This window comes from Homalodisca vitripennis, unplaced genomic scaffold (genome assembly GCF_021130785.1).
Source record: "Homalodisca vitripennis isolate AUS2020 unplaced genomic scaffold, UT_GWSS_2.1 ScUCBcl_6781;HRSCAF=14153, whole genome shotgun sequence".
In the NCBI taxonomy this organism is placed as follows: Eukaryota; Metazoa; Arthropoda; class Insecta; order Hemiptera; family Cicadellidae; genus Homalodisca; species Homalodisca vitripennis.
Genome location: NW_025782896.1, coordinates 53,402 through 65,265, shown reverse-complemented (window position 1 = coordinate 65,265; position 11,864 = coordinate 53,402). Strand labels below are relative to the sequence as shown.

At 37.1% G+C, this 11,864-nt stretch overlaps 1 protein-coding gene across 1 annotated transcript; it reads right to left on the bottom strand.

Annotated features, from left to right (window-relative positions):
* Positions 1–7,163: 7,163 nt before the first annotated feature.
* LOC124373946 (piggyBac transposable element-derived protein 1-like) lies at positions 7,164–7,940 on the bottom strand. Its single transcript, XM_046832256.1, has 2 exons — positions 7,919–7,940; positions 7,164–7,600 (listed from the first exon to the last, which is right to left on the bottom strand). Exon 2 carries the CDS (start codon positions 7,446–7,448, stop codon positions 7,164–7,166), a length of 285 nt encoding a protein of 94 aa, XP_046688212.1. The 5' UTR covers positions 7,449–7,600; positions 7,919–7,940.
* Between the last annotated feature and the right edge of the window lie 3,924 nt (positions 7,941–11,864).

Here is an 11,864-nt window from a genome sequence, read left to right as displayed (position 1 = left end):
TTTACTTGTGTATACAACTACACAGATTTCGAGACATTGAAATTATTAATTGTGTGTTTTTTACCGCGGCTAAGCGGTTGACGTCCACTGCGTGCATTGCGCTCAGACGCAGCAAACGATCGGCGATTAACAAATATAGACATACAAAATATGAACTTCAAGTTAAATATAATTTACAAAGCACGATATTTCGTGACTTTGGTTGTGTAATTTTTGGTTGTTATGCTCAAAGTATGACAAAAACACGTTATAGCGATCGGTTAGTAACTATCGTTATAATTAATGAGTGTACACGAATATAAATCGACGAAAGGTAAATCTATTTAGTTTTTTGGTAATTTTAACGTCATAATGATACTGATAACAAAGGACTCTATTGCCATATTATACTTTCTTTTGGGTTATAGTTTAGACCAACTTTTTCATGCATCAACCTGAGATTTGACAGGGGAGGCAATAATATAGACAATATTTTGTTAATCTTTTACGTAGAAAATTTTTATTTTATTTGGCAGTTCCTTAGAAGCAAGTAATTTTTAGTATGAAAAGTATCAATAAAATAAAGTATTCAATAAAAGAAATGTTGAAAAACAAACAATATTTTGAACATTTAATTACAATATATTATTAAAGTATGTTATAAAATAAATTACATGGGCCTATTTCTCAACTTCGTATGTACAAGAAGTTCACCACCAAATGGTTTGAAGGTTCATTATTTTATTTTTATAGTTAGGTCAACTAAAAAAACACATTTTGATAAGCATCTAATTTTGTATGCTTCTTACGCCATTTTGGTTGAAACAATTATGGAGATGTGTATAATATTAGCAGCAAGTGAGGTCTGTATTATGGTGTCAACCTCCACGGTCACCACATGGACTCGTTATTCAGAAAACTTATGAAGCATGTGTCTTGTGGTCTACTATATGGTTACCTGTTATAGTTAAAATATATAAAAAATTAAAACAAAACTGAACTATGTTACAATGTTTGACTACAAGTATACTTTAAGTTTAATGCAAGTTTAAATATTTTTTTAATATTTTTATCAATGGGGGGTTTACAATCCCCAAACCCCCCCTGAATATACCTAATGTTGTCAGTGATAGTAGCATGTACATTGTACAACTAGAGAGGCATTCGTTGTTGCTTGAAACATACACCTTTCCTGCTCTATTCTGTTCTCTGTAAGTCAGACTTTACACACTGTATAAAAGCCTCAAGACAAGAACGTTGCCAGGAAAACATTTTGGGGAGGTCCAGACAACTGATATTTTCCCGTAGTGGACAGAGAGTAAGGCCCACTTTGTTCCTTTAAAAGTTCTTGAACCGTTTCTTTGTTTGAGAACGATATTTCAGCAGTACATGTCAGTAATACTGAATTATTTAAATAATAATAATTGTTAACTGAAAATTTGGGGATGTCCGGACCCCTTGGACTCCCTCGCTAAGTTCGTCCTTGCCAGAAGATAACGTATTTAAAGCTTAGACAAATCCTTATGTTTTGTGTATATATATACGATAGAATTTTCTCACAATTTGCAACAACTGTTGTCCATGCACTTTTGGATGGATTACATGAATTTTGATTACAAGTCTTGAAAGGTTGCTAAGTATTCCATAGAAAAAATATTGTACATTAGAACAAATATATTACTTAATTTATCTAACAGAAACAAATTATTTTGAACAGGTCTTTCAATATTTGTATGATTTCAAGTTAATGGTCTGTAAAATTCCTGATGAAATCTGTAAAAATTCAGAATCCTTTTTGAGATTGTACATAAAAATTTTTTTTGTATGTTGTATGAATTTGATTTTTTATGATTTAGCACTCAGAACTCTTGAAATATACGATTATCTGAAATTTAGAGGTAGTAGTTACACTTAACTTCTACCTTTACTTTGACTGTGCTGGAAAGAAAATATTATATTTTTTGTTTGTGTATGATATGCAAATTTGCAAGTGTTTACAAACATAGGATCAAGCACAAACTTGTTCTAAACTTACCAGAATGTTGTCATATGGAATAAAAATCCATATAAATGCTTATTGGAGTATGTTTACGCAGTTAAGAATCGAAACTCATAATTCAGTTAGTTCTTGTGAATAACTCAATAAGCTTCTCTTTCAAAGCAATCTTTTGTTACTTGTTGACTTTCTATTTACACTGAACGCAGACTGACGTACATCTAAAGGTAAAATTACAAGTAGAAGGTTTCTTACACAAAGAAATTAATCCTACAGTTTCAGATAATTTTTTTATTAAAAATCTATACCATCAAAATGAATTAACTGTTTTAGGAAACAGTTAATGTCATCCAAGATCTTATCAAATAGACTCAAAATATTTACAATTTGTAGATTTAAAATATGGTTAATTAAGTATTGAATGCATTCTTTTACATACTCTTACTTACTCTTACTCCCAGGGCCATTTATATCGGAGGTGATATTTAGTCGCACCAACAAAGCTCTTTCCATCTTGAACGGTCCTCTGCATCTTCCTCTGAAGCGCCCATCTTCTCCATATCAGCCTTCACCTGGTTCCACCATCTCACTTTCGGTCTCCCCACGGGGCCGTCTTCCTTCTGGGTTCCCGTACATTACCCTCCTCAGTTTGCATTCTTCTTCTCTTCTCTAAACATGGCCTGCCCAACGGAGTCTTCTGCACTTTATTTCTCCTATTACATCCGTACTATTGTAGAGCTCCCTGATTTCTCTATTATGTTTTCTTCTCCATACCCCTTGTTCATATGATGGCCCATAAATTTTACGTAAAATTCTATTCTCTAAAACTAGAAGCTTTTTCTCATCCTTCTTATTAGCCTCCACGTTTCGGATCCGTACAAAAGCACTGGACATATAATTGTTTTGTATATTCTAGTTTTAGTTTTGTGAGAAAGAGATTTGGTTGAAAGTATCCTATTGCATGCATATACACATCTATTTGCTGAGTTGATCCTATTTTGTATCTCTGGTTCATCTGTGTTTTTATTTGATATTGTGACCCCAAGGTACTTAAAGTTCTCCACTTGTTCAAAAACATGCCCATATTCTTTATGCATTCTTTTAACATATTTACAAAAAATTAATAATATACTTTTTCATGTCTTTACCCATTATGGTTAAGCAGTATCACTTTTTCCATTGAAGCACTTATCTAAAGAAACAACCATCTATGTAAAAGAGTAATCTATAGTTAATGGATAATAAGCTATTTCCAATCATTGTAAAGAATTTGTTGTATACAAACTGTCAATTTAAAAAAATCTTTGATTTTTTTAATATGTAGGGAATATTTAAATGATTTATTTTAGTAAAGGTAAAAATTGCAATTATAAAGACACGAATGAATGGAAAAGATAATAGCACAATATTGAAAAACATCCCAGACATATATGATGACAATGATGAACTGTCTTATAAAATAACTTTTAATCATCCCTTACAAAAATTGTTTATTGGAAATTAATTATCAAAGTACTATTATGTACCAAATGTATATGAAAAGATTGATTTGTGCAGTTTTATTGCAGGGAAATAAAAAATCAATATCGATGCCTTATGTAAGCAGTAAATGATAATTTCATAATCATAGGCTAAATATCTGCATATCCTTTACAATAACTAGAAAACGTAATGAAATTGTATATATATATATATATATATATATATATATATATATATAGACATAAAAGATGATATTCATAGAAATTTCTTTGTTTGGTGCTGTGCCTAATATTTTCACTAAATAACAAAAACTGACTGTGAACTTACTGTTTGAGTTATAACACTGTTAGAAAGAGCTCAAGCCATGTTTCAAAACCACACTGCCAGTATCAGTGACAATGTCTTTTTTACTTGTTGTTTGTGGTAGTTTGATAGCAACGGAAAAGACGGAAAGTTTGTCAACATGTGTGTGATTGATCAGGAATGTTCATACTGGACTAATCGTCATTAGATTGTGTTGACAGCAGGCAACGTGAGTGGAAGAGTGGTTAATGACAGACACAGGAGATTATCTCCTTGTTCTCCTCCCTGGTTCTAGGTTGGTCCTGTGGGGATGGTAATGGAATATATACCAGGAGATTGATTAGCCTAGGGTGGAGTTGTACTTATGTTTTTGACCAGGAGTTAGTAAGCAACATGTTAAAATTAGTGTGGAGGTCCTTGTTTAACCTTTTTATTATCCTAAAAATCAAAAATTATTTTCAAGATGTTTGTTTTAATACCCTGATGCTACAGAAAGGGCTGGAAGGATCTGTAATTTGAAAATGGTCCTCTTCACCGAACTACTATTGTAGTAATTATTTTTCTAGGTTTCAAGTAACTCATTTTAGAAATTTTCATGATGGCTGAAAGTCTCCATTTGTAGACTCTTAGGCAGCACACACCAACAACCCTAAAAACATCACGCGGAGACATGTAGTTCTGATTGGAGTAAAAAAATAAATTGGTGTAGTCTAAATACAAACGTCCCAAAAATATTGTTTAGTTTTTCCAAGAAATGAAATGTCCCACGAAAATAAAAACTAATTAAAGTAGCCTTTTAAAATATCGTAAAATTTAGTAAGTTTCTACTACCTAAACGTAGACAAAAATTACTAATTTTTTCTGTTAATTATATTTGTCTTTTAAAAATTACTAAACAAAATCTGCATATCAATAAGTCCACAAAAATGTCATAGATTAAAAATTAATATTAAAAAATGTGTTCAAGATGTAATTAAATATTATATTTATTTATGGTAAGTTCTAGAGTATATTAAAATAGTCAGTAATTAGTTTTATACTTGTTTGCTAACAATAGTCATTTTTTTATTATGTCCTAACAGGAAATGAAGTTCTTTCAATAGATAATATTTTGTTTTGAAATTTTTGGATCAATGCTGACCGAAATTGAACATCGTAACTTGCAATAGCCAATACCAATACCAAGTTGGTATTGGTGATTGGTATAAATGGTACCTGCTTTTTTCGGAAAAGTTACAAGGAAAACTCTGATATGTAATTACAGGTTATATTATATTTTGATCATTATTTTGTAAAAGTACTGATGAATTTTTTGTTCAATTAATTTTTTAGATTTCATTAAAGAAAGGGAGTATCACAAATGAACCAGTGTGCACAGGAAGAGAGTTTAATCTATTTACACATTTATGGTAAACCAGAATCAAACTCAAGTTCTTAGCTATTATCAAAGGGTTCAAACCGCAAACCAAAATTTTGCCAACACTAATTCAAACTCTAATACACTTTTAAAGTTAAATGGAAAATAATGATTTATTCCAATAATCAGAATAACACATGGTTAACACAACTTAAAAAAACTCTGGATAATTGGAACTGACCAACTTTTACAAGTAAGTGATGGTCCAGTTTAAAAACAAAAATACTTAAAAAACAAAGTTACTTCATTGAGTCCCAGGTTGTTCATGTTGCTGCCAGTTAAGGCCGCACTCCTTGTGGCAGTTCTGTCAGACTTAGCTGACTCATATTCCATAAGTTAAGAACTTACTACAACAAACTAACTAGAAACTACAGTATACAAATTATGCCATGTACTCAGATTACAAAATATGAAAGGGAACAGCTAATTATACTAAAACTAAAACAAGTTCTTTAAAATATTATTTACATTAACCTCTTAATGCCCACTTACATGATGCAGTATATAAAAAAAATTATTTTATGCTAAAAGTTACTTTAAATGGTACTTAGATGACCTGTAATTTTTTTCAGATTTTTAAATTTACTATTTAACCAAATTTTGGGTAAGTGCCAAATCTGGCACATTGGGCAATAGAGAAAATAGTGCACTTTAGAGAAAGTAAACAGGACATAAGAAAAACTAATAGTATATTGCTTCATAATTACAGTATATTTAGAATTATAAGTTAAAACACATTAACTACACAGTATAAGGAGCACCTTACAAGTGGAAATCCACAAAACAGTTCTTTCCTTTGTTTAGGCAGAGGTGAACTTTACACTTTTCACACATAATGGATGATTTCTGCTTGCAGAAGGGATGCTTGCATCTCTGCCTATCTTCGACAACAGATGGCCAATGTCCAACTCCATCTTTTCTAACATCTGGTATAGGGATATTGACACATGGACCTTTCTTCTTTTTCTTTTGAAAATTCGTTCTCTACCCTGTCTGTTGATGGCCTTCCTCTTTTTATTGGGTCAGCTCCTAAGTTACAAAGAGACTCGGCCACCTCACACCGGAAAGCTAGCAAATCCATTACTCCCTGGCTTAGCAATTCCATTATGTTGACAGTCTCGTCTGAAGAGAAGCCATCCATTGACAATACTTACGTCAACAAAGTGGAAGAAAAACCTCAAATAAAACTTCCGAGATCTTAGATTAATTCGGTAGTAGCTGATAAGTCCATCTAGAAGGTCCACTCCCCCCATGAACTTATTGTATGTTGTAACGATTTTAGGGCAAGTGACATCAATCTGCTCACGACCTTTAGAGTCAAAGCGTTGCACAGGTGTTGATAGGGCAAGCAGACTCAAAAGTTGACGCAAGAGACACCCCTCGATTGTCTAACCATTTTACAGCCCTAATTTTTACCCCATCAATTGTTGCCTCTTTTTCCTCATAAGACCCACGGCCTTTCTTTTTCATTTCTTGGTCAGATGAAAACAACAAGCCTGGAAATCGTCCTAGTCGAATGGTCCCGAGGGATTGGAAACCAATATTTGCTAGAGTCACTAAGAGAGCTGGTGATGAGTACCAGTTATCAAAATAGATTAAGAATTTGTTTTCATTACGAGGCAAGTGTTTCAACCAGTCGTAAAACAACATTTGAACTAGCTCCAATGTCAGGTAGGGAAGTAGCAGGTAGTATGCGACCAGTGTAGATCTCAAAATTGTGAATCAGACCCTTGCTGTCACAAAGTACAAACAGTTTGTATCCCCACTTGTGGGGTTTCATCGGGTTGTTACTGTTTTAGTAAAGATGTGCCTTTGAAGGGCACAATCTGTTCATCAACACAGAGCATTTGTTCCTCAATAGGAATGTTTTTGAATTTGTTTTTGAAGAGCATCAACTAGTGGGCGGATTTTAAATAGCCTATCTTTGTTTGGATCATTCTGTAATGGCATGTGATCATTGTTATTGAAGTGCAAGTTGGCCTTCAGTTACTCCCATCTGTTACGTGACATAACATGTGCAACCTTTTTTACTCGTGTATTTCCATTCCAATACATCCTACTCCTAGGTAGACCATAAATGCTCATGTAGATGCAAATGCCTATAAACTGCTCTACTTCCTTCTCTGAGGTATTCAAGGGTTTATTCGGATTTTTTTGGACACTATACAAGTTTGACTGAGTAGCAATCAAAGTTAAAAGGTCATTGTCAAAAAAATCTTTGAAGTAGTCAACTGGAGACTGAAGTACATGTTCGTTACTTAATTCTAGCATTGGCGGAGAAGGTTTCTCACTGTTATCTGGATTCACTTCATTCCAAGCAGGTGCTGGTTTTTTTGGAATCTTCTTTTTTGTGGCTGTAGACGTTGAAGGGATGTTCTCTTCGTCTTCATCTGTGACATCACTGGAGCTCGCTGCATTGTTCACTGAAAACAAAACAAACTCGCTGTTGCCTTGCTTTTTTTCAAACCACAAAAAAGTATGTATTTCACACTAAAATAAATAACATATTGAGGTCTTTACTAGTATATAACAGCACCGCTGAAACAATTTTCTATACAGCCTAGTGTAACATAATCTGAATTATCCTAACCGTGTGCATTAAAAATGGTGCTGTCATAACAAGAAAAGACATATAATAAACAGAACATAGCCTATTAGTATTGAATATAAATTTAGATTAGTAAGTATGCAGCCTACACTAAGTTAATTATGGGGAATTAATGGTATAAATCTAAACTTACAAAATAAGGCTAACTTGTTCTTTTTGTCCACGGCCCAGGGGTGTTAATTTCTGTGATCCTCATCTGTAGTCCATCCACCAAACTGTCTTCACTGTCATCGGGGGTAAAAGCGAAGTGTAGTTGTATGGTTATGTTCTTCTTAGTCGACAATTGATGACCAAATCTGACAAAAATTAAACATTGTTGTACAAAAAGCTTTGTAGGTTGACTTTAATGCCCAATGTGCCCATTTTTGGGACGCAAACTGACAAAGACTGCCAGTTTTACAGTTGTGCCCAATGTGACAAATTTGGCACAAACCCTAGAAATAAGACATCATCAAAAACATAAACTAAGGACATATTTATTTATGAACTTAAACTACTGTAACACACTTTCAGTTACACTATGTTAAACTAGACCATATTTTATAAGAAAAGGGGTACTGTACTTTTTTTTTCTGCTAAAATACAGGTATGAAGAACTTTAGAGGGTTAATGAAGGAATCTGGTGTGTTTACTGTGTATGGTAGATACTGGCTCACTGGCTTGTAGTTCAACATAACTGCCACCAGGCAACAGCACAGTAACAAGTAAATTATTGAAAATAGTTCGCATATGTGTCACAATGGGTCATTTAAGGTTGTAATTTTCATTCTGACCACTATACTACAATGCATAAAAATTGGGGTATGTGACAAATTTGGCACTAGTGGGGGCGTTAAGAGGTTTTAAATAAAAGGAACTAAAAAATAAATAGTTAAGCATTTAGGCCAACTCATCTGGTTTTTAAAAACGCAAGTATCGTGATGACTAAACAAAACCAAAGTTTACTTTCAGGACTAAAATACTTTATATTATTAGTTTTTCTTCTTTAATATGGTTGAGGTAATCTATTAAAAAATGATGGTCCACTATATATTAAAAGAATGTTTAAAAAATGATTTTATTTACTTTACTGCATTCTGAATATTTCTTCTATTTATATCTTCTAGTTGCATATAAAAGGATACAGTTCGTTTCCGGTATTACCCTACTCAGTAAATAAAAATAACCTTTAGAACCTTAAATACGTAAAGATGTTTGAATAGGGCTGTAGTATTTTCAAAATCTACCCCAATACAATGGAAAAGAACTGTCTCTCTTATTTTCCTTACCGGTTAGTATTATTCGTAGAAAGATGAATTTTGAACAAACCTTTAAATATTGCCTATTAAATAATTATATGTCCCTCATCCCGTCCCCCAACAAACGTTAATCCATAATGCATTTCTAGAATTCAATTAAAGCAAAAAATATAAATGAATCGTTAATAGGTCGTGGCGGGGGTGGGGGTGGGGGCGGGGTACGTGGGGGGGGGGGGGGGGGAGGGGGTGCCAGAGGGGTAGGGGGGGGCGGGGGGGAGGCGCCCGGGGGTGTGGCGGGGTGTGGGGTCGGGCGGTGGGGGGGTGGGGGGCGGCGGGGGGGCGGGGGGGGTGGGGAGGTGGGGGTGGGGGGTGTGGGTGGGGGGTGGGGTCGGAGGGGGGTTCGGGGGCGGGGGGGGGTTTGCACGGGGGGGGGCTCAGTGGGGGGTTGTGGAGGGGGCCCGGGCGGGCAGGTGGGCTTGGGTTTGGCGGCGGCGGTGGGGCGGCAGAGGGTGGTGGGGGGAGGGGGGGTTGAAGGGGGGGTCGGTGGTCTCGGTGGGGGGTCGTGGTCGCGGTGGTGGGGGCCGTCTGAGTGGGGCCCGGGTGGGGAGCCGTGCGGCATTGTGGGCGGGGAGGTGGGGGTGGCTTTGTGGGGTCAACGTGGCGCGGGCGGATTCTTGGGGGAGGGGTTGCTGGGGGGGGGGTGGGGGGGGGGTGGTGGGCGGGGGGGGGGAGGACTCTGGGGGGGGCGCCGGGGGGGGGCTGAGTGGGGACGGGGGGGGGGAGGGGGGTGGGGGAGGGAGGCTGGGAGGAGAAAGCGAGGGGGGGGGATGGAAGGGGAGGGGGGGGGGGTTGCTGGGAAGGAGGGGGGGGGGGTTGGTGAGGTGTCGTTCTGTAGCACCGAACTGGGGGGCGGCCCGGCGCCAGGGCTGGTGGCCCCTATGGGGGGCGGCCCCAGGGGGCGGGCTGGGCAGGGAGGGGGAGGGCGGGGGGGGGGGGGGGAGGCGACGAGGCGGGAAGGGGGCGCGAGGAGGTGGAGGGAGAGGGGACGGCTTATTGGGAATGAGGTAAGAGGAGGCTGGAGGAGCGGGAGGAGGGGAGGGCTGGCCGTAGGTAGTAGGCGGGGGAGGTATACGGTAGGGAGGCGCAGAGGGGGGCGGTGGGTTAGGGCGATCTGGTGGGTTCGGATGGGGCGTTGTTGAGGGTGGGGGGTACAGGGGGGGGGGGTGAGAGGGATAACGACGCGGGGAGGGGTGAGGCGGTAAGGGGGAGCGTTAGGGGGATGGGGGGGACCGGGGGGAGAGGGGGGGGGGGAGCGAGGGGGTCGGGAGGGTGTGGGGGGGAGGGGGGGAGGGGGGGGTGTGAGGGGGGGGGGTGGGGTTGGGAGAGGCTGGGGGGGGGAGTGGTGATGAGCGAGAGCGTGTGATGGAACAAAGCAAGAGGATTGAGGGGGTGACTGTAGGGATGTTTGTCTGCGTGTGTCCTAACCCCCGGTTATCATTCTTCTATCAGCTTTCGATCTGGGTGTGTTAGTTATTTGTTCCTCTAGTTTTGTAAGGTGCCTGTGGCGCAAAAAATTTTTTCCAAAAAGTAGAATTTCCTAATTGGAATGATTTTAAATTTTGGAACAAAATTTCGGGGGGGGGGGGGGTGGGGGGTGGGGGTTTAATATGTGGACTCCCAAATTTAAGTTTTTTCGTCTAATGGTTTAACTCCCTTAGAATATTTGTGTGATCATGAGCCGGCACTTTAGTGATGTCAATTTCGCAATCACACAATATTACCATTTAAAACAATCCATATCATGATTATTTTAAATCTATGTTAACCAAGTCCAAATCCCTTAAAGGCGAAATTTGACCAGTACTTTGGTTCTTATTAACTCATTAATGAACATTTTATTTAATTGAACAACCATTGTTGCTAAGTGACCATCAAATCGTCAGTCATCGTCAATTAAGATAGGGTTGTCGATATTCTTTGTATTTGAATCAGAAAAGAGCCACGGTCGTCTGCAAAATTCGGTCAAGTAAATATTATATATTCATAAATAAGAAATTGGAATAAATAATAACAAATACATTTGAATTGCCTATAACAAGAACAATTTGTGGAACCAACCAGACAAATTAATTATTAAAAAATAATAAAAAAACTAACTAAATAAAAATGTATAGTAGTATTTTGATATATTTAAAGTATTGTATATATTAGATATGCAACTTTTTAAAAAAATCACCTTTTGCCAATGCAAAAAGTGGCTAAATGTAGAGGTAAAATCACTCACTTAGTAAAAAACCATGTTTTAATAAAGTTATAGCTTTAAGAAAATAGTATTTGACTTGTTGTTATAATGTAATATATAACATTGGAATGGAGATAAAAACAATGAGCGATTAAAAAAAAAACTCACTTTAGAAACCTGATGATAAAAGATTGTACGGGGAGTGAACGTTACTACAGTTAAATGCACATACAAAAATTTCACCCATTTTTGAACAATAACCTGTAGAATAAAAGGGAACACAAAACAATTAATGTCCTACAGTAAATAAGACCTGAATAGACCCAAATAGAACCATGTTGTGGCTATGACCAAATAAAATGAGTTTAAAGATATGTTGTACCATAAGTTAAAATAAAAGTAGTATTTAAAGAAATAATTAATAGTATCAATAACCAAGGGATGACCAGGGATCATGAACATGAACTAACTGAATACTTCTTAAATGTTTTTGGTGTACGTGTCAAAATTCTCTTTTTAAATTGTTTATAATAAACAATCATTTTTCAATATTTTCGTGAAATTGTTAACAAGGCAATTACTTTTTTTTAATTAATTTG

Bases quoted from the DNA above. Each gene is read 5' to 3' on its own strand.
- LOC124373946 (XM_046832256.1), bottom strand. From the start codon at position 7,448: ATGCTAGAATTAAGTAACGAACATGTACTTCAGTCTCCAGTTGACTAC.